We start from the raw sequence: 27,430 nt of genomic DNA, 5'->3' as shown, positions 1-27,430 counted from the left end.
ATGTTTGAGTTAAAGTAATGCAACACTGTAAAACCCAACAGTGAAAGTCTGATAAAAAATATGGGTTGTATGACCTCAAAAATGCATAAACCGTATTTCACCACAAATGCTATGAGTTATCTGGACACATTTCAAACTTTAAGTGAACAATACTTAACTTCTTTAATGAATCTCAATGAATATCAGTACATTGTACTCAAATCATTTGACAGTAGCCTCACGTGACGTCACGAACGTGCTGACGTCACGAACGTCATCTCCTCTTTCCAAAGTGAAAATCCGCCATTGCTTGTCACCGCACTAAACTCATGCTGCAGCTGCTGGCGAGCACTCCGAGCAGAATACCGTGCCGAAACTGGTAAGTTATTCTTTGGCTTAGAATCATATTTTGTCATTGTGTGTACCTTACTGATTAAATGCGTTTAGTGTTTGGTTGTTGTTGTTTTAGTTTATGCATTTGTAGATTCAGCCATAAGCCAACGCGACGCTGATGTTAGCTTAGCAGTTTGCGCGCTAGCGAAGCTAATGCTATCGCCAATCTGCAGACTGTACTATTAAACAACTGGGCTGACGATAAAAAGCCGTCTTTGTCAGTGAAAGAGTTGCCAATGTTTCCATGTCGATGGAAATATTTAGGAAATAGTAATTTTATTTAACGTCTTCCAACCGGTGTTGCCAGATTTTGCGAGAGTAATAAGCCACCAGGTCAAAGAAAACAAGCCGAAAAGAAGCTATTATAGGCCACTTCAAACGTCGGCTATTTGAAAATAGCTGATCTACAAGCTCACAACTGCAATCAACCCGCAACTACCATTATTTACTAGCAACTTAACTGGGAAAAACAAGGCTAACATGGCTTATAAGCAGACCTGGCAACACTGCGCACCACCAGACGACTGAAAAGCCCGCTTTTATTTACTGCTAAATGCTAAAAGCGTTGAATCTTCTCTGTGGGTTTGTAAAAAGATTGCAGCCTGTCTAATTTGTTTATTCTCATCTCTCTTCAGTTTGGGACCAGACCAGAAACTAGACGTAAAGAAAACGGTCAACGTGGTATGTCTAATTGCTCACAGGCCCTCATTGGAAACAAGCCCCCAAGGACTTTCATGAACGTCCTGTTAAAAGGAATTCTTATCCTTATCCTGTCTGTCTTATTAGTCAGGCTTGGAAGTGTAAACTTTGTGCTGTCAACTATGAGAAAAGGGCTCAACTGCTGCAACACTACCGTTTGCATCATAGCAATATATCCTCAGTCAGTCCATTGCCCTGTCTGTACAATGACTGTGTGTGCACATTTCAGTCCATAAATGCCTTGAAAATTCATTTATCCAGGTTACATACCCAGAAAGCTTTTCAAAGTTGCAATCAGCTGGAAAGTGTGTCATTTGTCTGTGCAGTGTGTAAATGTACACAACCTTTTAATGACACCACTCTTTTTAGTCATTTAAGGACACATTTAAAGCACAATGAAATGGTGGATTGTCCATTCAAAAATTGTAACTACCGTAGTAATGTGTATTCCTCCTTCAATGCCCACAAAAGTAGGAGTCATCTAAATTGGGAAGTCTCTGATTTTAAGAGTGAAATGGTCTTGATTGAAACAGACTGCCAACTTAGTCAAAGCACAGTTCAATCTGATGATCTGATGATCCACCAACCTCTAAAGGGTTAAGTTTTTGTGATCGTGATATTTCATGTGCAGTGTCCAAGACTCACTCTTTTCTCATGTCTTTTCTTGTGATTTTAACAGCGGCGGCGAACACCCCGGTCCTGGGTGACAAGAAGAAATTTCCCAACTTCTTCCGCACGGTTCCGTCGGACAACGCGGTGAAGTTCCTCAACTACTACAACTGGAGTCGGGTGGGAACCCTCACACAGGACGTCCAGAGGTTCTCTGAGGTCAGTGATGGGCTTCCCTGTCCGGTCTGTTTACACACAAAGGGCCAAACTGGGCTGCATTTTGAAATGTTACTGGGATTTTTTCCCCTGTTCCTCCGCCCCCCCCCCCCCCCGTTATGCTAAGATTGATTCCTCCCCACCCACATTTCTGTGTAATCCTACTGAGTTTGTTAATGACCCTGGTGAATTGCAATCTCAACTTTATAACCTTTTCAACCGGTCACAGAAATGTTATATCCATTATAATCCATCATCTGACCGTGTTTATAAACACACACGGTCCACCAACCTCTAAAGGGTTACGTTTTTGTGATCGTGATATTTCATGTGCAGTGTCCAAGACTCACTCTTTTCTCATGTCTTTTCTTGTGATTTTAACAGCTGTCCTTTGCGGCGACCACACCGGTCCTGGGTGACAAGAAGAAATACCCAACTTCTAACGCACGGTTCCGTCGGACAACGCGGTGAACCCTACTACAACTGGAGTCGGGTGGGAACCCTCACATAGGACGTCCAGAGGTTCTCTGAGGTCAGTGATGGGCTTCCCTGTCCGGTCTGTTTACTCACAAAGGGCCAAACTGGGCTGCATTTTGAAATGTTATTGGGATTTTTCCCCCCCGTTATGCTAAGATTGATTCCTCCCCACACACATTTCTGTGTTGTCACTGCACCTGAATGGGCCATTCACCTGACGATGTGGTAGTGCATTCAGTCTTTGTGTATCAATGCATTCCGTCCAATCCATATGTAGGGCTGAAGAGGAGAAATGCATTTTTGTCACACTCATGAAGAGATAGTGACTTTAAGTTATTATTAAACATGGCTCTTTAATTTCTTCTGTCATCAAATCAATTTTCTTTAGGCCTACCTTTAGCTTTTTAATGGATTCTATGTTAGTAAAGCCTGATAGAAGTATCAAGCTCCCAAAATGCACCAGAATACTGGTACTAAATGCTAAAAGCGTTGAATCTTCTCTGTGGTTTAGTAAAAAGATTGCAGCCTGTCTAATTTGTTTATTCTCATCTCTCTTCAGTTTGGAACCAGACCAGAAACAAGACCTACAAGACGAAAACGGTCAACGTGGTATGTCTGTCTTCTTAATCAGACAATGGCTTGGCAGTGTAAACTTTGTGCTGTCAACTATGAGAAAAGGGCTCAACTGCTGCAACACTACCGTTTGCATCATAGCAATATATCCTCAGTCAGTCCATTGCCCTGTCTGTACAATGACTGTGTGTGCACATTTCAGTCCATAAATGCCTTGAAAATTCATTTATCCAGGTTACATACCCAGAAAGCTTTTCAAAGTTGCAATCAGCTGGAAAGTGTGTCATTTGTCTGTGCAGTGTGTAAATGTACACAACCTTTTAATGACACCACTCTTTTTAGTCATTTAAGGACACATTTAAAGCACAATGAAATGGTGGATTGTCCATTCAAAAATTGTAACTACCGTAGTAATGTGTATTCCTCCTTCAATGCCCACAAAAGTAGGAGTCATCTAAATTGTGAAGTCTCTGATTTTAAGAGTGAAATGGTCTTGATTGAAACAGACAACAGCCAACTTAGTCAAAGCACAGTTCAATCTGATGAGGCTGGGCCCTCTCAGAATGTTGAGCTGGATGCTCCAGAGTGTAATCCTACTGAGATTGTTAATGACCCTGGTGAATTGCAATCTCAACTGAGAAACAACTTGGCTTCTTTGTTCTTGAAAATGCAGACTGTTCTGCATGTATCAGAGACGGCAATACAAGACATAGTTGAAAATTTGGCACAAATATTCATGTTGTCCAAACCCCTTGTGAGAGAGTCGGTCATAAAGATTTTAGGAGAGCATGGTCAGTCTATCAATGATGCCCTTCTTAACGAATTGGTGGAAGCTGTCATGGAAAGTAATGTTTTTGTCAGTGCTACTGCTGAACGTGCAGAGCTGTCCACTACTAAGCGAAGGAAAACATTTGTAAGGCGTAACTACCCTCTGGTAGAGCCAGTAGAATATGCTCTGGATTCCGCTGGACACACAGCAGTGTATGTTCCAATATTACAGATGCTTCAAACAATGTTTAAGAATACAGATCTTCTTGACAAGATTGAAGAAGCTAAACCATCGCTACCTGGCATGTACATGTCTCATGAAGATGGAACATATTTCAAAGACAATCCGTTGTTGTCAGAAACAGGAGAGCTGAAGTTGTCACTGATTTTGTACGTGGATGACATGGAAATAGCTAATCCTTTAGGCACATCTAGAAAGATTCACAAGATTTGTGCAGTATACTGGTTGTTAGCTAATTTACCCAGTATGTATCGGTCCAGCCTTCATGTCATACAGCTAGGACTGCTGTGCAAAGTACCTGATCTGAAGAGTTGTGGTGGTTATGAAAATGTTTTTTCACCTTTGTTGAAAGATTTGCAGACACTTGAGCAGGATGGTGTTTTTATTGAGTCTCTCGGACAATGTGTAAAAGGCACTGTCATGTGTGTTGCATCCGATAATTTGGGTGCCCATGGTCTTGCCGGTTTTGTGCAGTGTTTCAGCAAAAACTTTATCTGCAGATTTTGTTGCTGTACTATTGATGAGATTCAGTCCAGAGAAGTTTCTGAAGGCGAGTTTAGCATGAGAACGAGGGCCTGCCATGATCTTCATGTGCAGACTGCTGTGCAAGGAGAAAAGGGCAAGCCTAAGCCATATTTAGGTGTCAGCGGTGGGTGTGTTCTCACTACATTGCAGCATTTTCATCCTGTTGATGGTTTCCCGCCTGATATACTTCACGACTTTTTTGAGGGTGTTGTGCCAGTGGAGTTGGCCTTGTGCATCAGTGAGATGATTCGTCTGAAGTATTTCACTCTTGAATATCTAAATACAAAGATTAAGACATTTCCATATCAGCACTTTGATAAGCTTGATAAACCAAAACCAATCTCAAAGATCTCTCTTAAGAAAAAAAGCATTGGTGGAAATGGGCATGAAAATACCACTCTAATCAGGTTATTGCCTTTTATGGTAGGGAGTAACGTTCCTGAAGGAGATGACACATGGGCCATACTGATGGACCTGAAAGAAATTGTGCAGATGGCACTGTCCCCATCTTTCACAGATGAGTCCATACAGTACATGCAGACTAAAATAAGTGATCACAGACAGGGTCTTAAAACTATGTTTCCTGACTTTAGGATCAAACCCAAACATCATTACATTGAGCACTACCCTGAACTGACAAAGCGATTTGGGCCTCTTATTCATTTATGGACCATGAGGTTTGAGGGAAAGCATAGCTTTTTCAAAAGGGTTGTACATGACACACATAATTTCAAGAATGTCTTGAAAACTCTTGCAACCAGGCATCAATATATGATGGCATATCACCTCAGTGCACCATCATTTTTCAAACCCCACACACAAGCCTCAAGTCTCAGCTCTGTCCAAGTCGCCACACTCCCGCAAGTGGCAAAAGACTTCATTGAGACAAAGACAGACAGCCAAATCATATACAGCACATCAAAGATCTCCATACAGGGCACCGACTTTGCAAATGGGATGTTTGTTTCTGTAGGCCACAGTGGAGGACTTCCAAACTTCAGCAGAATTGATCAGATTCTGCTTGTGAACAACTCTGTTTCCTTTCTTTGCAGTAACTATGAGTGCTGGTACAGTGAGCATTTTAGATCATTTAAGCTGAGCTCTACAGGCCACATCTCTGTGCATCAACTGTCAGATTTAAATGACACATTGCCTCTCCCAGCGTACATTATTGATGGGCATTTAATGTTAACGCAGAAAAGGTTTATTTTGATCAGAGACTTGCAGGACTAACCACTTAAACCCTAGTGTCCATATTCTGGGGTTAACATTGAGTGGAAATAGCCGATCTACAAGCTCACAACACGTTGCGACGTGTTGTGAGATTGTAGATTGGCTATTTCCGACAGATTTGATGTAGAGGGAAATACTAGTCGACCTAGTTAGTACAGAGCCCTGGGGGGATACAAAAAAAGTATATAGGGTTTAAGTGGCTAAAATGTTTTGAGAAGTAGGCCACTGTGTCAATCTTGTGCCTTTGTCTTATTTTGTTTTATTTTGTCCTGATGTATTTCGTGTTGTCTCTGTAGTCGATATGACTACCTCAAAGTGGTGTCCACATGAAAAAAAAAAGTAAAAAAAACAACAAAAAAAAAGGAAAAAAAAACACCAAGTAGGCCAATACATTCCTTTGAAACGGTGGAGAAAATAAGCAGCCCATTGCTGAAAATGAGTGCAATCAGTGAGACTGCCCACCACAACAGGCCTGTAAAGATTGACTGAGCAGATTTTGTTTTTTGCAAACGGCAGTAATTTAAGGTTCATCATATTCAATCAAGAACAATGTTTTTCATTCAAAAATGTAAAAAAAGAAATGAAACTGCTGGCATTTCTTTAGCGCAATATTCTGATTATGTGTTGTCAAACTGAATGGTTATCATTAATCAATTCATTTTCTTTATAATAGGAAATGGCAGCTGCTGCAGCTCTCAACTTCCTACTTCATGTCCATATTTCCAAAGACATTGTCAGGAAGATGACACTGTCTTCACGCCCCGAATCTGTGGATGAGCTAAAAACTAGGATGAAAGAGAAGTTTAAGCTAGACTTTGACTTTAGCCTATCATACGAAGATCCAGATTTCGATGGGCAGTTAGCTTCCCTTATTGACATTGAGGAACTTCCACAGAAAGCTGTGCTGAAAGTGATTAGATCTGAGAGTGAGGCCAGCTCAGAAGCATCAGATGACATAATAGTATATGCCATTCCCATGGATGTAGACAGGCCCAGATGGCCTGCTGTTTTTGAAGTGCCCACCTTCTCATATGAGGTAGAATACCTACTTAGTCAAGGAAATTTAGCATGTGAGAGGACAGGGAAAACTCAGAAGTTATCAAGGGGACAGAAGCATAACGTTCTAGAGACCCTTGCTTCCCTCATGCATAGCTTCAAATCATACCCCAGTGATAAGGATGTTTCAGTGGTAGCAGAAGCACTTGTCACCAAGCATCCCTGTCTGAAAGAGCCAGGATCTGGGACAGGATGCTATGGTTGGAAGAATAGTCTAAAGTGGAAGATGGGGAACTACCGCACTAGGTTGAGTCATGCAGGATGTGAAGAGGTAGCTGTCAATTCAGGGAAAAGAAGCAAGAACAACCCAGACAAAGAATCTCCCCACAGTAACATCAAAAGGCCACATAGGGAAGAGTTGAATTTCCTCCCTAACTTCCCAAGGGGTGAAGATGCTGCAAGCCTTGAGCGACTGAGACTCCAGATTGTAGATGAAGTGAAGAAGACTGACAAGAACCTTCCCCTGATTGGAAAGTTAATGCAGACCACCTTGGCCCTGCGGCGCAAAGAAATCATCAGTGATGGCCAACCTGTCAGTGACATCCTGGAACGCTGGCCTGCCCTCAAACTGGAGTCACAGGTAAAACATATTTTTTGTAAATGACAGTTTTACAGCAGTAGTGGCTCAGGAGGTAGTGTCCGTCTTGAAATCCAAAGGTTATCGGTTTGATCCCCAGCTCCTCCTGGCAAGGAGGAGTAAGACATTAACCACTAACTGCTCCACGTTGGTGCCATGCATGGTTTCCTCTGCATTCTGTGTGTGAATGTAATGCACATAATGAAGTGCTTTGGTGAAAGGCACATGAATGCTATTTATTAACAGACATGCAAAAGTGTCACTTTTCAGCTACAGTCACCTTTTTGAACTCAAATAGGGCAATTGTGTGACACCTGACCCGAAAGAAAACAACATGTTGTCACCTTTTTCACCTCGGGCTGTTTGCATGCCTGTGTATACCACCTGTATACCACCCGTATACCACCCATAGACCACCTATAGACCACCTGTATACCACCCGTATACCACCTATAGTCCACCTGTATACCACCTATAGACCACCCGTATACCACCCATAGACCACCTAGAGACCACCTATAGTCCACCCGTATACCACCTAGAGACCACCTGTATACCACCCGTATACCACCTGTATACCACCTATAGACCACCCGTATACCACCCATAGACCACCTAGAGACCACCTATAGTCCACCCGTATACCACCTAGAGACCACCTAGAGACCACCTAGAGACCACCTGTATACCACCCGTATACCACCTGTATACCACCCATAGACTCACCTCTTCAGACTCCACCTCAGCCCGTAGCACTTGCCCTCCTAGCCTTGATGACCTTGCAGGATTATGCAAAGGACAGATACCAGGTCATTGTTGACCTGGCATCCTATAAATGCCGAGTCCACCTAGAGTCCACCTCTAGACCACCTGTATACCACCCGTATACCACCTGTATACCACCTGTATACCACCTAGAGACCACCCATAGACCACCTAGAGACCACCTGTATACCACCTGTATACCACCCATAGACCACCCGTATACCACCTAGAGACCACCTAGAGACCACCTAGAGACCACCTGTATACCACCTGTAGACCACCCGTAGACCACCCGTAGACCACCTATAGACCACCTGTATACCACCCGTATACCACCTGTATACCACCCGTATACCACCCGTAGACCACCCGTAGACCACCTATAGACCACCTGTATACCACCCATAGACCACCTATAGACCACCTATAGTCCACCTGTATACCACCTCTAGACCACCTGTATACCACCACCTGTATACCACCCGTATACCACCTGTATACCACCTATAGACCACCCGTATACCACCTAGAGACCACCTAGAGACCACCTAGAGACCACCTGTAGACCACCTGTATACCACCTGTATACCACCCATAGACCACCCATAGACCACCTATAGACCACCTGTATACCACCTAGAGACCACCTATAGTCCACCTGTATACCACCTATAGACTACCTGTATACCACCCATAGACCACCCATAGACCACCCATAGACCACCTATAGACCACCTGTATACCACCTAGAGACCACCTATAGTCCACCTGTATACCACCCGTATACCACCCGTATACCACCCGTATACCACCCGTAGACCACCTATAGACCACCTATAGACCACCTGTATACCACCTGTATACCACCTATAGACCACCTATAGTCCACCCGTATACCACCTATAGTCCACCTGTATACCACCTATAGACCACCTGTATACCACCCATAGACCACCTAGAGACCACCTATAGTCCACCCGTATACCACCTAGAGACCACCTATAGTCCACCCGTATACCACCTAGAGACCACCTGTATACCACCTAGAGACCACCTATAGTCCACCTGTATACCACCTGTATACCACCTGTATACCACCCGTATACCACCCATAGACCACCTATAGACCACCCATAGACCACCTAGAGACCACCTAGAGACCACCTATAGTCCACCTATATACCACCCGTATACCACCTAGAGACCACCTGGAGACCACCTAGAGTCCACCTAGAGACCACCTAGAGTCCACCTAGAGTCCACCTGTATACCACCCGTATACCACCTGTATACCACCTAGAGACCACCCATAGACCACCTAGAGACCACCTGTATACCACCCATAGACCACCCGTATACCACCCATAGACCACCTAGAGACCACCTGTATACCACCTATAGACCACCTGTATACCACCTGTATACCACCTAGAGACCACCTGTATACCACCTATAGACCACCTGTATACCACCTGTATACCACCTAGAGACCACCTGTATACCACCTATAGACCACCTGTATACCACCTATAGACCACCCGTATACCACCTATAGTCCACCTGTATACCAACTGTATACCACCTATAGACCACCCGTATACCACCCATAGACCACCTCGAGACCACCTAGAGACCACCTATAGTCCACCCGTATACCACCTAGAGACCACCTATAGTCCACCCGTATACCACCTATAGTCCACCTGTATACCACCTATAGACCACCCGTAGACCACCCATAGACCACCTAGAGACCACCTATAGTCCACCCGTATACCACCTAGAGACCACCTATAGTCCACCCGTATACCACCTAGAGACCACCTGTATACCACCTAGAGACCACCTATAGTCCACCTGTATACCACCTGTATACCACCCGTATACCACCCATAGACCACCTATAGACCACCTGTATACCACCTATAGACCACCTGTATACCACCCATAGACCACCTAGAGACCACCTAGAGACCACCTAGAGACCACCTATAGTCCACCTGTATACCACCTGTATACCACCTGTATACCACCTAGAGACCACCTGTAGACCACCTAGAGACCACCTAGAGTCCACCTAGAGACCACCTAGAGTCCACCTATAGACCACCCGTATACCACCCGTATACCACCTGTATACCACCTAGAGACCACCCATAGACCACCTAGAGACCACCTGTATACCACCCATAGACCACCCGTATACCACCCATAGACCACCCGTATACCACCCATAGACCACCTAGAGACCACCTGTATACCACCTGTATACCACCTGTATACCACCTAGAGACCACCTGTATACCACCTATAGACCACCTGTATACCACCTATAGACCACCTATAGACCACCTGTATACCACCTGTATACCACCTATAGACCACCTGTATACCACCTATAGACCACCTGTATACCACCTATAGACCACCTGTATACCACCTATATACCACCTGTATACCACCTAGAGACCACCTGTATACCACCTGTATACCACCTATAGACCACCTGTATACCACCTATAGACCACCTGTAGACCACCTGTATACCAACTATAGACCACCCGTATACCACCTATAGTCCACCTGTATACCACCTATAGACCACCCGTATACCACCCATAGACCACCTCGAGACCACCTAGAGACCACCTATAGTCCACCCGTATACCACCTAGAGTCCACCTAGAGACCACCTAGAGTCCACCTGTATACCACCTGTATACCACCTAGAGACCACCCATAGACCACCCATAGACCACCCAGAGACCACCCATAGACCACCCATAGACCACCCGTATACCACCCGTAGACCACCTATAGACCACCTATAGTCCACCTGTATACCACCTGTAGACCACCTGTATACCACCTGTATACCACCTGTATACTACCTATAGACCACCCGTATACCACCTAGAGACCACCTAGAGACCACCTGTAGACCACCTGTATACCACCTAGAGACCACCTAGAGACCACCTAGAGACCACCTGGAGACCACCTGTATACCACCTGTATGCCACCCGTATACCACCTATAGACCACCTATAGACCACCTGTATACCACCTATAGTCCACCTGTATACCACCTGTATACCACCCGTATACCACCCATAGACCACCTATAGTCCACCTGTTAAGTTACTCCACATAAGTTGGGGTTATGTTACTTTGTGGTCATAATAGTATGTAAAAGTTATACCATTTACAGATATAAATGTAGCATTTTTCATTGTTTCCTTTTCAGAAAGGACACATACACTGTGTATCCACTATAGTATATGTATGCAGTATACTGTGACTTAAAAAGTCATTGTACTTTTTTGCAGATCTCTGCAGAGTTCCACAGAATCTCGAACATCAACCTGAAGAACCACTTCTATGCCGAGTTGGACCGTCATGCCCCTCGTCTTCAGAGCCTGTTCAGGAAGAAAGCTGCACGAACAGGGAAAGTTTCTGAAGCGCTCAGTCAGATCTTCACGACCTTTGACCTCCAGGTAAGTTCTGTTTTTAGTAGCCTGCATGGCGTGCCAGGTATTGTTTTCACCATGTGCGTTTGTGTATGTCATCACAGCAAAACTGTGGTCCTGGAGACACCCATTATAACAGGAACTACCAAGCAGTTTTCAGTACTTTGCCAGGTGTTTAGGTCTGTTGTAAACACAACCCTGTGTCACAACCCTGCAAAATGCAGTCACAAAAATGTAGAGGTGTATTATTGAGATCACTGTTTTCAAAGATGGGTGTGGTTGGCGCAAGGACATGGAAAGTAGGGGAATAGGAAGTAGTAACTCAGTGCAGTGGAAAACTAAAAGACAGGATTGTTTTTTATCTTGATAATTTACGTTACTCTCCAAATATAAACTTTAAGTGGTAATTCCAACTACAGTAGGTGTCTCCTGGACCACATTTTGCCATGAAGAAACACCCCCACACACAAGGTGTAAACGATACCTGCCATTCTGGCCCAGCTGGTAAGAACCAAACTGTGTCATTGTGCTTGATAATGATGCTTCAGTAGTGATTTATTTGGTAGAACTTCTCTAAAGACATGGGATGGCGTGCTATTTTAATGTTCTGCTATGCTGTTGATATAGTAAAACAAGAATATCGCCACTGCTGGGCGGAAACCTTGTAAATCCAAAACCATTAATTTTCAGGAAATATAAAACGATGGTCAGAAGTAGTGAAAATAGCAGATTTACAAGCTCTCAACGCATCAATGCGTTGTGAGCTTGTAGATCAGCTAATTGTAACTACTTTTGCTTGACATTCTTGTACGGCGAAGTAGAGCATTAAGTGACCCAACAATATGAAAAGTTGAAATATGGAGATATGAGGTTTCTGCCCGACAGTGACAATGTGTTCTCTAACTAAAGGAACAAGTTGATGTCCATACCAGACGTGCTGCACTCCTCCGTGCCCTCCCTGCTTACCTGCATGAAGATGACTCCAGCTTTCTGAAGAAGTGGGATGTAAGTCACATTATCTACTTTGGTCAAATTGTTTTCTTTGTTACTGTAATCCAGAGACTCAATAATATTAGTTTCAATATTAAATTACATTTTAGTCATCATAGAGGATAGACGCCAATCATGAAACAAGCACGTGTTGAATATGCTGGGATTTTAAAAGAGGTTTTAATTTCTAATTTCTCCTGTTTGTTGTTAGGCGACTGGTGAACCAGACATTGATGACGTACCAGTTGGGCTCCTCTTGATCAACGCCAATCCAACAGACGCCACGTTCTTCTGCCCAGAGAAGATTGCGGTCGTACTTGAGGGTAACATAGTCATAGATTTCCCAACATACGCTGAAGCGTTTGTCATGCTTTTTGCACTGATTTATGCACTGCATCTAAGTTACCCAAAAGAATTGGCCAATACATTTGACTTCACCCAGAAAGTGTTGATGGGCCTTGATGATGGGAAGCTGAAGCCCAGGGTGTTGAGCCTTAAAAATGACCTCTTGGCAGTAGAGTAATCAGTGTTTCTTTTCTTTTCTTTTTTTTTGCACAGAGGTGAAAGGTGTATTTTTTTTTACGTGTGTTTTTCTTTTCTCTTTATTGATATCCTTCACTTGCACTACAGTTACTTTTTTGCACTGAAACATTGATGACATACCAGTTGGGCTCCTCTTGATCAATGCCAATCCAATAGATGCCACGTTCTTCTGCCCAGAGAACATATTAAATGTGTTTTTCTTTTTTGAAATCGTAGAGAGGTTGCACACACCTTTTAATTGATATTCCTCAATTGCCCTACAGTTACTTTTTTTGCACTGAAACATGAAAGGCCTTTAACTTCTTTGAACAAATCTTGGAGATCATTTTTGAATACATCTTAGTGATGGTTTTTGTTTTTGTGTTACTGTTCAAAAGTATTTTTCTCAGATGGTTTTACAAATGTGTAAACAGTATGGCATATTTGCCATTGATGACATTTGGGCTCGTCTTGATCAATGCCAATCCAATAGATGGCGGTGCCACGTTCTTCTGCCCAGAGAACATATCAAATGTGTTTTTCTTTTTTGAAATCGTAGAGGTTGCACGCACCATTACTTGATATTCTTCAATTGCACTGAGATAATTCCATTTTATATATTTGGAAAACATCTTAGTGATGTGTTTTGAGTTTTTTCTCTCCTGACCTCTTAGATGTTGAGATTTTCAATTTTTTGAAAACATCTTAGTGAGGGTTTTTGAAAGTGTTCTTATTCTTCTAAAATGTTACTGGTCAAAAGTAATTTTCTGAGATGGTTTTACAAGTACTATGTGGATGTGTAAACAGTATGGCATATTTGCCATACTGTACTGCTGCTATTTCGGTGATGTTACTGTATAAGGTCACCATGAGAAATTTGGTAAATCAATGAACTAAACTGTTTATGGCAATATTGGATAGCAGATTCAATGTGAAGTACCGTGACTTTGTAAGATATACAAATTGGTGAATCAGTCAACGTATATTGCCTATCTGATTGGGTCCATAAATAGTTTCTTAATTGATATATCTTTTTTTTTTAAATCATGGTTTATTGTGATTCTTTCCTCAGGACATTTCCTTAGGCCCTTGCACTATTTTATAAATGTTCAGAATGTTAACTGTATGAAGTATGTGTGTGAAATATGTACTGTGTATACTATATAGTATATCAGATATTTCCATCGTCATGCAATTTATTTTAGCCATGCGGGAAGGGTGTTGTTAGTATGTATACCTATGGGCTGGGGGCGCCACCTATCAGTTGAAAATGTTGAACCGGAGGAGTAGAATGGGGGCCACTATGTCCTACCGGTGCAGACTCCTCACTATTAGGTGAGCCAGTAGGGTACACCAGCAGTGGCAGCAACAAAAATGTATTGGCAAAATGATTAAATTGGGGGGAAATAATTGGCTACTCTAAATTACAAAAATATTAAAATTCACTTGGCTAAAACTGTTCCAATAAATGATGTGGTGGTTGAGCTCATTTAATAGACATTAAGTAAGTTGATAGTATTCCTTCCTATAAGCTATCCTGTCTTATGTTTCAACACTACCGGTATTTCTTCCAGTGGGCTGGGTTACAGTGGACAGTTTATTTCATTTTATTTAAGTCTTATATCAGGATGTTTACTGCATTGTTCAAAATGTCAAATCTTTTGCACTGTTGAATCCATTGCACTGTTCATTTTAAGGCCATTTTATAAGGGCCACCTGCTTTGAATTTTTTGTATTGTTACTTAATAAAAGAGTAACTTGTGTTTCAATCATCTGTGTTAACCTGTTTTAATGTTGACTTGAAATGTGTTTGCATTATAGTACTGTAGAAATAGTTTATTTAACTTAATTAAATGAGTACATGTAACAAACATTTTAGAGTTATCAATACTAGATTTTTATTAGTACTGTAACAATAGAAATATTTAGTTTATTTAACTTAATAAAATGAGTACATGTAACAAACATTTTAGAGTTATCAATACTAGATTTTTATTGGTACTGTAACAATAGAAATATTGAGTTTATTTAACTTAATAAAATGAGTACATGTAACAAACATTTTAGAGTTATCAATACTAGATTTTTATTGGTACTGTAACAATAGAAATATTGAGTTTATTTAACTTAATAAAATGAGTACATGTAACAAACATTTTAGAGTTATCAATACTAGATTTTTATTAGTACTGTAACAATAGAAATATTGAGTTTATTTAACTTAATAAAATGAGTACATGTAACTTAATTTTTTTTATGTAATCAGTTTCAACAATTTTTTTGAGTACTATTAACTTATTGGGTTTTACAGTGAAGAGTTCAGTAATGTTGAGTTACAATATTGGTAGAGTTACAGTAATGTTAGTGTTAAAGTTATGTTATAGTTACAGTAATGTTAGAGTTACAATAATGTTAGAGATATGTTAGATTTATGTTAGAGTTACAGTACTGTCAGAGTTGCAGTAATGTCAGAGTTACAGTTATGCTTGAGTTACAGTACTGTCAGAGTTGCAGTAATGTCAGAGTTACAGTTATGCTCGAGTTAAAGTTATGTTAAAGCTATTACCTTTATGTATACATTTTAGGGTCGCAGCACAATTTACAGTACACTAATTTGACATAATAAGCCGTTATTACAAATAATGTGTTTCTTATTAGCAATAATGTTTTGTTATTAGAAAGAAACATACCCTTATTTTCCACTATTATCCCTTAATTATGTTCTAATTAGAAATTGAATGAAACTAAACTAAAGGCGTTATTTGAAATGGTGTTCTCCGCTATTCGACAGATTCCTAGAGGCTAAAGCCTAATAAGAACTAACAAAGCCCAATAAGACCTAACAAAGCCTAATAAGAAATAAAAGTTCTTTATAATGCCTAATGTTATTTCCACTTACTTGACCGTCACATTACAACCCCGCAACTACTAACTACACGATGTGACGTTAGGCTACCATCAGTCTACTGTAAGGGTTTCGTTAGAACAAATGTGTTCTTTATTAGGCCTTTATTTAATGTTATTTCCACTTACTTCAAGTTACTTTACATCTAATTACAACAGAACTGTACCGTAATTTGTACATCAGCCATTCCGGGCTAACTTCATGACACATTATATTCTTCCTACCTTTTTGCTTAATAAAAAATATTTTGTTGTTATTAGGAACACATTACCTCTCATTACTACAGAACTATATTGTATATTGTACATCAGCTATTCTGTGCCAACATGAGGACACATACCTTATTGCTTCTTCACAAATAATATGTACTTATTAGAACAAATTACCTCTCATTACTACAGAACTGTACCGTAAATTGTACATCAGCTATTCGGTGCCAACATCAGGACACATACCTTATTGCTTCTTAACAAATAATATGTACTTATTAGAACAAATTACCTCTCATTACTACAGAACTGTACCGTAAATTGTACATCAGCTATTCTGTGCCAACATCAGGACACATACCTTATTGCTTCTTAACAAATAATATGTACTTATTAGAAACAAATTAACTGTCTTTACTACAGAACTGTACCGTAACTTGAACATCAGCTATTCCGTGTCAACATCATGAAAGGAGAATGCATGCTCGTTATATATATCAATATTCGCTGATTAGTCTCATTTCTGACAAAGTGTAGGCCTACTTCAAAATAACTTACCTGCTTCAGAAATGTTATGGAAGCCCATTGCACATGACTGCTATACTGCTCACTATTACTATTATAAAACATGAGGCACATGACTTAGGCTACTTTCTTAGTACATTTGGCTAGGTGAAGACAAACAGCCCAAACACCCCCTAGTGGCAGTATAGATCATAACGTCAATTCTGAAACCTTAATAAGTTGAAACAATTGCTGCAGCTTATTTTTTTTATTTTTCACTGCAAAAGCCATTTTGCCACATTTTGCCACAAGCACTTGAGGATACTTTTGTTTAAAGGACACTTATAAAACGTCACAATTAAAACAATAAAATATATAAAACAAGTTCACCACCTTCAACACACACTATATGGTGGGGATTGTTATGGCCAAACAGAAAACCATTCCCTGATGTTACCTACTATATACACTAGTCCTGGCTAGTCCTGAGCCAAACTCAAACAGAAAACCCCTGACGTTCCTACTATATACTAGTCCTGGCTAGTCCTGAGCCAAACTCAAAAGTCTAGCTCCTCAGTGCTCCAACATGGTGGTCTTAACTTTGAAATTGGTGACCTGCCAAAATATGTGACCATCTCTTGATGTAAAAACAGTGATTTAACTGTGTGCAAGATGGTCACATATTTCAGCAGGTCACCAATTTCTCCATTACTCTGCCATGCTGAAGACACCGAGTTAGTAGTGCCCTGAGATTCCCGAAGGTGGCATAGCCATTTCCTGTTCACTTCCTCACATCTTTGTTCGATGGCTTAGCAGAAGATTTGATAAGGAAGCTGTCATTTATACCTCATTCAAATCTGCTGCTGAGCCAATCAAAAAGAGCTATAAGAAAATGAACGGGAAACGGGTAGGCCACCTTCTGGAATCACAGGACATCTACTGGACATACAGGACACTGCCATAAGATATGTGCTTTAAGAACAGCACTGAAACATTTTTTTAAGAGAAAATAAAAGCACAGCACTTAAGGGACAGTTCAACCCCAAAAGGACTTTCTATCGATTAGTCACCCTTGAATTCATGGATATTTGTTGTTTTTGTGACATTCCCAAGCCAATAGTTTGATGACTGGCAGCGGTTCCGGTAGTAGACACAGGTCTCACAGACACAGTCTCCTTTGTATCTCCTAGCGGTCCGCTGGTCATTAAATTATTGGCTTAGGAATGCGACAAAAACAATAATTCCATGAATTCAAGTCTCCATGGGGTGACTAATCGATAGAAAATACCTTTTGGGGGTGAACTATCCCTTTAAACGGGGATCAACAGTTTATCTCTTCTCATGGCCTTTATCCTCGCCGCCACCTCAGGCAGGCCTGAGATAAAGGCTCGGAGAGATTTAGCATATTGGATGAGTGTCTCCCGTTCCCGTGACGGTGGTGTTACTTCTGGGGCAGCAATTTGTAGTTCTGCAATTGCTGCAGTGTTGGCGACCGTCGCCTTGTCCACTTTGAAGTGTTCGATGGTTCTCCTTACACTGTGATCCTTTTTGTAGAACCTAAGTAGGACTTTGTATCGTTCCAGGACACCATCTTCATCCACAACTACAAGAATGAAGGACAAAATCACAGCAAAGTAAAGCAACGCATTTTGAACATAATATGTTTTCCCTAAATCTAAAACAAAATGTGGACTTTTAACAGAAATCCTGATCCATAAATAAATCAGAAAGAATTTCAGATGGCGGTCTGGCCAAATACATTTTAAATTAAGGGTCCTTGACATGAAAAGTTTGACATCCACTCTTCAAAATTATATAAGCAACACAGAACAACCACCAACACAATAATTACCAAATGGTTGAGAACCACTGGTGTAGTCTGTAAGAGCGAAGCACTGGCGCAAACTCCAGAAAACTGTGACTATTTTCTACCACTGTGCCACTACTTGGTGGCAAGCACAGTGTAAACTGCTGTCAGTGTGAAAGGGCCAACAGAGATACAAAAAAAGTGCACATACCTCTTAGGGGGAACTGCCCTCGTCCCTTCTTTTTCTTGGGCTTCCTCTCAGAGGAGTCCTCAGAGCTGTCACTGTCACTTTCACTGTCAGAGTCCCTCTTACTCGTCTTGTGAGCTAAAGAAAACATTGAAATGCAATTAATTACCTACAAGCTATGAGTTCACGCAAGTTTTCACAACAGTCATCCTTAACTGACATCTGTCAAAGTTAGGTCATAATTAGTAATTGACAGTGCAGGCTTGCGGATAGGGCACAGCCTTGGGTGTTGCCAGTCTCCATAGCATTAATGAACAATATCGAACTCACTAACCCCTTTTTGAAGACTTGTGGCGTCTTTGACGCTTCCTGTTCTTCTTCCCCCTTCTTTTCTTTTTCTTTCTTTTTTCATGGCTGCTGGACGAGTCCTCACTTGTGCCAGAGCTGCCATCACTGTCAGAGGAGGAGGACTGGGCTCTGGCTCTCTCTCTGTGAACTAAAAATAATAACGTAATTAAAATACGAGATGATGCTGGTTGCTTGTTTCTTCCACAGAACCTGTCGTCTGTGGTAGAAATAAGCAACCAGCATCATCTCGTTCTGCACGAACGATAGCTCGTTCGCGACATTCAGTGCACGTTTGAGTATCATGAGACTCCACGATGAGCAGTAGTAGAGAAAAAACTAACTTTGCATCGGTTATAATAGACGATTTTCACTCTTACACGGGCTCCCATTATGCCAACGGAGGGGGTCGACAGACTGGACGACAGGGGACTATCTGGAATAACTCAACGTCCCTTTCAATGATGGTGAGTGATTAGCGACACATCAAAGATAACACTTAAAATGTCCGGATCTCTCCTTTAAGGTCAAAAGCATACATTAACTTGTTCACTAAACTTCCAAGTGTCCCTGGAATATTGATTATTTCCATAACAGTTCCATAACATGAAATGCATGATTGATTTTCATCCCGTTTACTTTCTCATCATTTCTCTCATGGAGCTCAGCTTAAATTTGTAACCATATGCTTTACACTTTGTAGCCAAACGTGGCATGTCATCAATTAAGGAAAAAAAATGAGACACCATTTGCCTTGATACTGGCTGAAAACGGGAATTAATAGTCACCCTAAGAGTGGCTCAAAGTGGAGACAAAACAGACATGCTCAAAAGTTACTGGATAAGAAATAAAGTGTTAGTGAAATAAAACATACCTGGTAATGTGGAAGATGATGTGATGATGTGGATGATGAAGACTGATTTAATTTATCATGATATTTCTACGAGCTAACAGCGCGCACTGTAACATGTGTTGTTGTGAGATTGTAGATCGGCTAGTTTTGCTGAAGACAAATGAAGGTTGTGCCCTCACTTCTATTACCTTGATCAGAAGTGTCTGGGGCCCTCTTGTTGGAAGCAGTGGCTCTTTTGTTGGAACCGGTGGTTTTCTTGTTGGAAGCGGTTTTCTTGTTGGAAGCGGTGGTTTTGTTTGGCCTAACCGTTGTAGTAGTTTCTGGTAGGGGAAAACAAAGTTCTATGACACCAACACATTTTCTAAATGGTCACAGACTGAGCCACCGACAAACAATGAGGGGTTCATAAACACATGTGGTAAATCAATGTATCACGTCTGCTTGCATTATGAGGATTCAATGTTTGTAACTATACAGTTGTAGTAGCTTTGGGGGAGGGTTTATCAATTGAATATTCCACTATGATCAAACCATTCACCGATCCAAACTGGACCTCCATTGTTGCTGATGCATATGAACACAACTCTACAAGCATATGAAGAAGGAGCCGTTGACCCCAGAGGTCAAATGCCCCAAACAGCTCTGTTTACACACACCCTGCAGTCTACGTGCCCCGCACGCACACACACGTGCACGCACAGATATACTGATGTGCACGGACATACACACAGAGTTTCCTAGACCCACTGGCTAGGATTGACAATGTTGCTGACATGGAACCATGATATCAGGACACAAACTTGGGACAAATTTAACTGGAAATAATGCCATAATTTGCAGTCTGTGACAGTTAGCTGTCACAGGGAGAGCTCTGCTTCCAACCAAATGGCCTGCGACCTATGACCTTGAGATCATCGATCCTCAAGCACAAAATTGAGGCAGAGTTTGTTTCATACGTTCATAGTTAATTATCCATATTAAACAAGAGGTTATTACGTGTCCTACTGTGTAAGCTTGCTGTTATATTTGTAACATTCAAGTATGATTAAGTACAACTGTTTATCATACTTTCACTTATGCATGAAGGTACATTTATATTGTCATTTGATTATTATTATTCATTATTCATTATATTTCCAATATATTTCCAATATTCTTTTTAAATAGGAACCAGATGCGTGACACTAAGTTACAATGGGAGAATATCGATAATATAATGAATAAATCCTTGTAAGAGAATCAACTTTAGGTTGAGTTAATTAGTTGATGTTGTGGGCTCAGATTTCTCTTATCCCCCCCTTTCTTTCTAAACATACCTTCCTGCGTTTCAGCCAATGACAGGGAGAGGATGGAGTTTCACATGGTATTTAGGATGGAGAATAAAAGACCATCTCTTCATGACCAATATCCAGTCCAGTCTAGGTCTCGTCTTGTCTGGTCTTATCTACGTTATCCTCCCCTTCTCTTGTCTTAGTGTCAGTTAGGTGTTTTCTTGTTTTGTTTAATTTGAATGGGAACTACAAGATTCATTGACATTTTCAAGTCATTAAATATTGCGTTCATCTACTGCAAAGGAATGAAAGTTGTGCCTTTCAACACAACAGTGGAAAGTCGAAAGTGGACAGAGGAAAGTGGACAGTGGAAAGTGGAAAGTGGAAAGTCGAAAGTCGAAAGTGGACAGTGGAAAGTCGAAAGTTTGAAAGTGGAAAGTCGAGAGAGAAAGTATCACCTACAATCTCTCTTTCGTGAAGAATATAGACTCTAAAGAAGAATAAAAGACGGCTGTTGTTAACAGTGAAGACTTGCTGGCACTTAAGGAGTGTCAAAGAAAGCCAGGCACGCAGGCAGTGAGGCAGGCGACAAATACCAACAGCCCCAGAACGCTACTTGAGAAGTGACCCCTGTCAATCACAGGTCTGTTCCCATCATCTGATGTGCAACGGCAATAGGATTGTATGTGTATTAGGCTTGTTTTCATCAACTTATTGACAGGGCTCTTTAACTACTGTCTTTATTTCTTTTCAGCCCTCACCTACCTTCCCCTCTTTCTATCTCTTTCTGTCTAGGAGCTCACAACAATTAGTATACCATTTTTAGCAGTTAAAGTTCTAATCAGGGACCACAGCAGAAATTACATCTTGTACGGCTGTATTGGAACATTAATATTTCCTATGGCTTATGCCTTTGAGTTAATAAACTTCCTTGATTAGAAATAAAACAGTCTATTCTTGAGCAAACATTTCCCAAAAATAGCCAATCTACGAGCTAACGCACTGCAACACGTGTTGTGAGATTGTAGATCGGCTAGTTTTGCTGAAGACAAATGAAGGTTGTGCCCTCACTTCCATTACCTTGATCAGAAGCGTCTGGCGAAAAATTATTTTTGGGAAGAATGGCCCTCTTTGGCCTAGTAGGCTTAGCCGACATCTCTGGGGGAGGGGGGAAATAAAGATTATACAGTAGAGGTTTTAACCATACAAACAGTGTCTCTATTCTGGGGGCAAACATTTTGCAAAAACAGCCTATCTATTAGCTAACAGCGCGTTTTAACACGTGTTGTGAGCTTGCAGGTTGACTGGTTTTGGGCAAGATTAAAAATCACGGTTGTGCTCTCCCCTATCTTACCTTGACCATCTGAAGCAACTAGGACAACCTTTGGGGATAAAGCCAAACGAGTGTCACTGCCATTTTGTGCAGTACTCGCTGATATTAAAAAGCCATCAATGACGGTAAATTCTGAGTAGTCAGAGCCATTGAGATATAAAGAGTAGGATCAATGAGCAGTCAGACAATACAGGACACAAGCTTTATGTATAGCATATGATTGTAACTTGTTATCAATCCCCAATAAATATCGATTTTGTTAAATGATTGTAAATAAATGACAACTAGAAAAAGTGCTCCTCGGAGCACAGGTCTCCGCCAGGTCAGGTAAGTACATACATTTCAATTAGTGTTCACAGCTTTGGTTTATTTTAAACCAGTGTTTTACCTTATTATCAAATGCACATTATATGATTAGCCTATTCTTTCTTTATATGATATGCTATTGCAGTGAACACAAGATGACAAATTCCTTCTATCTCAATGGCACTGGTCATAACCATAGCAAATAAGGTGGTTTCTCTTACCTTCATCATGCAAGGCAACTGGGACCATTATGGCCTTCTCAGTTTTCTTTTTAGCCATCTATGGAAAATAAAGACAGACTATGACACAGGATTCATTTTGGCAAATATTAAAAAAAAACATCCTTTAAAGACTTGCGATGACATGTGTCAGCACTTTGGATTTGAAATCTGAACATATATGTAAATGTACATGTTGTAAATGGAGAACGTGCCAAAACCTGGTATAAGTTTCTCCATGACGCTCGTGACAGACGAGCGTCATGTGAACCATGGCTACGTCTGAACGATTAATATTTTTTAAACCAAAATCCCCCCCCCCCCCGGTGTGTATTAGTGTTGCTGTTATTTAGTTTCCATCTATTGTAGTCATCCATTTAAAAATACATTAAAAGACATCGCTTTCATGTAAGGGTCACACTAAAATTGAAATAAAAGATTAAACAGTCAGACGTACATTATAGTAGCGTATCATTATCCTAGCCATAGTTCACACGACGCTCGTCTGGGTAACACTTTAGAATAACTATTCGTTATAAGTAGTTAATAGATCATTCATAAACTGTTAGTTAATGAGTTATTAATGACTTGTTAAGCATTTGTTAATAGTTAGTTAAGGATTAATAACAATGCCTTATAACTACTTAATAGATCATTTATAAACCATTAGTTAATGAGTTATTAATATATTGTTAAATGTTTGTTAACAGCTAGTTAAGGAGTTGTAACCATGACTTATAGATAGTTAATAGATTAGTAACAAACTATTAGTTAATGAGTTATCAATGACTTGTTAAATATGTTTTAATAGTATGTTAAGGATTTATAAATATGTTTTATAGATAGCTAATAGATCACTCACAGAGTATTAGTTAACTGACTTATTAACTGTATGCTGATTATTTATGTCTTATAAATGCCTTATAACTGGTTCATAGATCATTTATAAACCAATAGTTAATGAGTTACTAATGTCTTGTCAAATATTTGTTAACAGCTAGTTAAGGAGGTATAACTCTCCCTTATAGATAATGTATATATTAATCACAAACTATTAGTTAATGACTCGTTAATAACTTGTTAAATATTTACTACATGTATGCTAATGATTTAAAACTATGCCTTATATATGTTCGAAGGATTATGAACAAGCTATTAGTAAAACACTTACTAATGGCTAGTTAAGTATTTGTTAATAGTTAATATATGTTATTGGGTAGTTATTCTAAAGTTGCAACTATTCCTCATTTACTAACATGAGTTAAGTATTTGTTAATGGTTAATTTATGTTATTGGGTAGTTATTCTAAAGTTGCAACTACTCCTCGTTTACTAACATGAGTTAAGTATGTGTTAATGGTTAATTTATGTTATTGGGTAGTTATTCTAAAGTTGCAACTACTCCTCATTTACTAACATGAGTTAAGTATTTGTTAATGGTTAAAATATGTTATTGGGTAGTTATTCTAAAGTTGCCACTACTCCTCATTTACTAACTATTAACAAATACTTAACTTACCTTTTACAAATGATTTGATTCCCATCTACTAATACCAGAGACACGTTGTACAACAGCAAATGGGTGGTACAGAAATATGATGTGATACTGTGGACATATTTCACATTTTGGTACCTCAACCTTGCTCTATATTTTACAAAATAAATACCACAGATGAAATAATGAACAATGTATGTTTAATGAATAAAGAAAACAGTACAAAAATAACAAATGCATCCATCTAAAATAACAATAGCAAATAAAGAAATAGTCATATCAACAGTAATACAGTAATTAGAAATAACCAAAAGGAATACCTTCATAATCCCATCTTAATCCACCTTTACAGTCCAGATTAAATATAGCTTTAGCTTTATAGCAGGCCTTCTGCAGTAAGCAGTATGGCCACAGCAACACCATGTGCTAAGATTGTAGCTATGCTAATATTGTAGCTAACAGGCTAATAAGTGTTCCCAAATTATAAATCTTACTCTTTTTCATCAAACAAACAAAAACTAATTATTTACATTAACTAATAAACACAACAGTCCATACAGTTTTCATGGTTTTGCACTATATCACCTGAAATGCATAAAATAGAATACACAATGTGTACAGCACAATGGCCCCTTCTCTTGTGTCTTGTTCACAATAACTGAACAACATCCTGCTCCTTTCAAAATAAAAGGCAGTTCAGCTTCAGAACTCCATTGAGACACACTGCCATCTACTGACACAAAGTGGTATTGGTACTACACTACAGACAAGTATAGCTGCATGAACTGAACAGTTTTCCTTCATTCAGTAGAAATAGCAGATTAGAAATAACAGATCTACAAGCTCAAGTGTGAGCTCAAGAAAAACTCAAGAAAAATGCCACTCAAGGTGTTTACTGGGCCTTTTTAGAAGCAATAACCCTCAATTTGAAATTTGTGAGGTTGCAATTATTTTCTTCTGTTTCTCTTCATCCAGAAATATCAGATCAGGAATAGCAGATCTACAAGCTCACAAAATGTTGCAATGCGTCTTGCTGTGAGCTTGTAGATCTGTAATTTCTTATCTACCATTTTTGGCAATGTTCCACGTATGTTCCATGTATGTTCCATGTATGTTCCATGTATTTTTATTTTATTGTCGTATACAGTTCAGCAGTTCATGCAACTTACTACACTAGTCTGTAGTGTAGTATCAATACCACTTTGTGTCAGTAGATGGCAGTGTGTCTCAATGGAGTTCTGAAGCTGAACTGCCTTTTATTTTGAAAGGAGCAGGATGTTGTTCAGTTATTGTGGACAAGACACACCATTGTGCTGTATCTGATACATTGTGTATTCTATTTTATGCATTTCAGGTGATGTAGTGCAAAACCATTCAAACTGTATGAACTGTTGTGTTTATTAGTTAATATAAAGAATTTGTTTGTGTTTGTTTGATGAAAAAGAGTAAGATTTATAATTTGGGAACACTTATTAGCCTGTTAGCTACAATATTAGCATAGCTACAATTTTAGCACATGGTGTTGCTGTAGCCATACTGCTTACTGCAGAAGGCCTGCTATAAAGCTAAAGCTAATGTGTGTGCTGTATATCCACTGGTTAAAGCTATATGTAATCTGGACTGTAGAGGCGGATTATGATGGGATTATGAAGGTATCCCTTTTGGTCCCATTTCTAATTACTGTATTACTGTTGATATGACTATTTATTTATTTGCTATTGTTATTTTAGATGTATGCATTTGTTATTTTTTAACTGTTTTCTTTATTAATTAAACATACATTGTTCATTATTTCATCTGTGATATTTATTTTGTAAAATATAGAGCAAGGTTGAGGTACCAAAATGTGAAATATGTCCACAGTATCACATCAAATTTCTCTACCACCCATTTGCTGTTGTACAACGTGTCTCTGGTATTAGTAGATGGGAATCAAATCATTAACAATTGGTTTGTAAAAGGTAAGTTAAGTATTTGTTAATAGTTAGTAAATGAGGAGTAGTGGCAACTTTAGAATAACTACCCAATAACATATATTAACTATTAACAAATACTTAACTAGCCATTAGTAAGTGTTTTACTAATAGCTTGTTCATAATCCTTTGAACATATATAAGGCATAGTTATTAATCATTAGCATACAGGTAGTAAATATTTAACAAGTTATTAACAAGTCATTAACTAATAGTTTGTGAGTAATATATACATTATCTATAAGGGATAGTTATACCTCCTTAACTAACTGTTAACAAATATTTGACAAGATATTAGTACCTCATTAACTAATGGTTTATAAAGGATCTATTAACTAGTTATAAGGCATTCATAAGTCATAGTTATAAATAATCAGCATACAGTTAATAAGTCAGTTAACTAATTCTCTGTGAGTGATCTATTAGCTATATATAAGGCATATTTATAAATCCTTAACATACTATTAAAACATATTTAACAAGTCATTGATAACTCATTAACTAATAGTTTGTTACTAATCTATTAACTATCTATAAGTCATGGTTACAACTCCTTAACTAACTAACTATTAACAAATGCTTAACAAGTCATTAATAACTCATTAACTAACAGTTTATGAATGATCTATTAACTACTTATAACGAATAGTTATTCTAAAGTGTTACCCATAAAGGTTCATATTTCAAATATAAAGTGCTGACCCCCATGCCAAGGATGTAACAAGTTGAGCCGGCAAAGGTCTAAGTACCTGGATATTCCGTATTGTTCAATAAAAGCTTTTTAATCCTATCGCCAGCCATTTTCTCTGATGCTTTCAACTATGCGACACTACTGGTTGGGAGGTGTATTGCACTATGATACATTACAAAAAAAACACTAGAAAATGGCCGCCAATCTGATTAAAATGCTTTTTATTGAACAATACGGGAGA

General features: G+C 39.6%; 1 protein-coding gene across 1 annotated transcript; it reads left to right on the top strand.

The window, feature by feature from the left end:
* Nucleotides 1-6,389: 6,389 nt before the first annotated feature.
* On the top strand, nt 6,390-13,094 carry LOC308076679 (uncharacterized protein; the record flags this gene model as incomplete). The annotated part of the gene is made up of 4 exons (XM_080457378.1): nt 6,390-7,349; nt 11,441-11,608; nt 12,491-12,586; nt 12,783-13,094. The coding sequence occupies 4 exons, from the start codon at nt 6,390-6,392 to the stop codon at nt 13,092-13,094; spliced, it is 1,536 nt and encodes a 511-aa protein (XP_080313504.1).
* Nucleotides 13,095-27,430: the final 14,336 nt, after the last annotated feature.

Source organism: Gymnoscopelus braueri, assembly GCF_963280865.1.
Source record: "Gymnoscopelus braueri genome assembly, contig: SUPER_20_unloc_1, whole genome shotgun sequence".
Classification (NCBI taxonomy): domain Eukaryota; kingdom Metazoa; phylum Chordata; class Actinopteri; order Myctophiformes; family Myctophidae; genus Gymnoscopelus; species Gymnoscopelus braueri.
The sequence above is the reverse complement of the archived record's forward strand: the minus strand, read 5'-3'. Positions and strand labels throughout refer to the sequence as shown.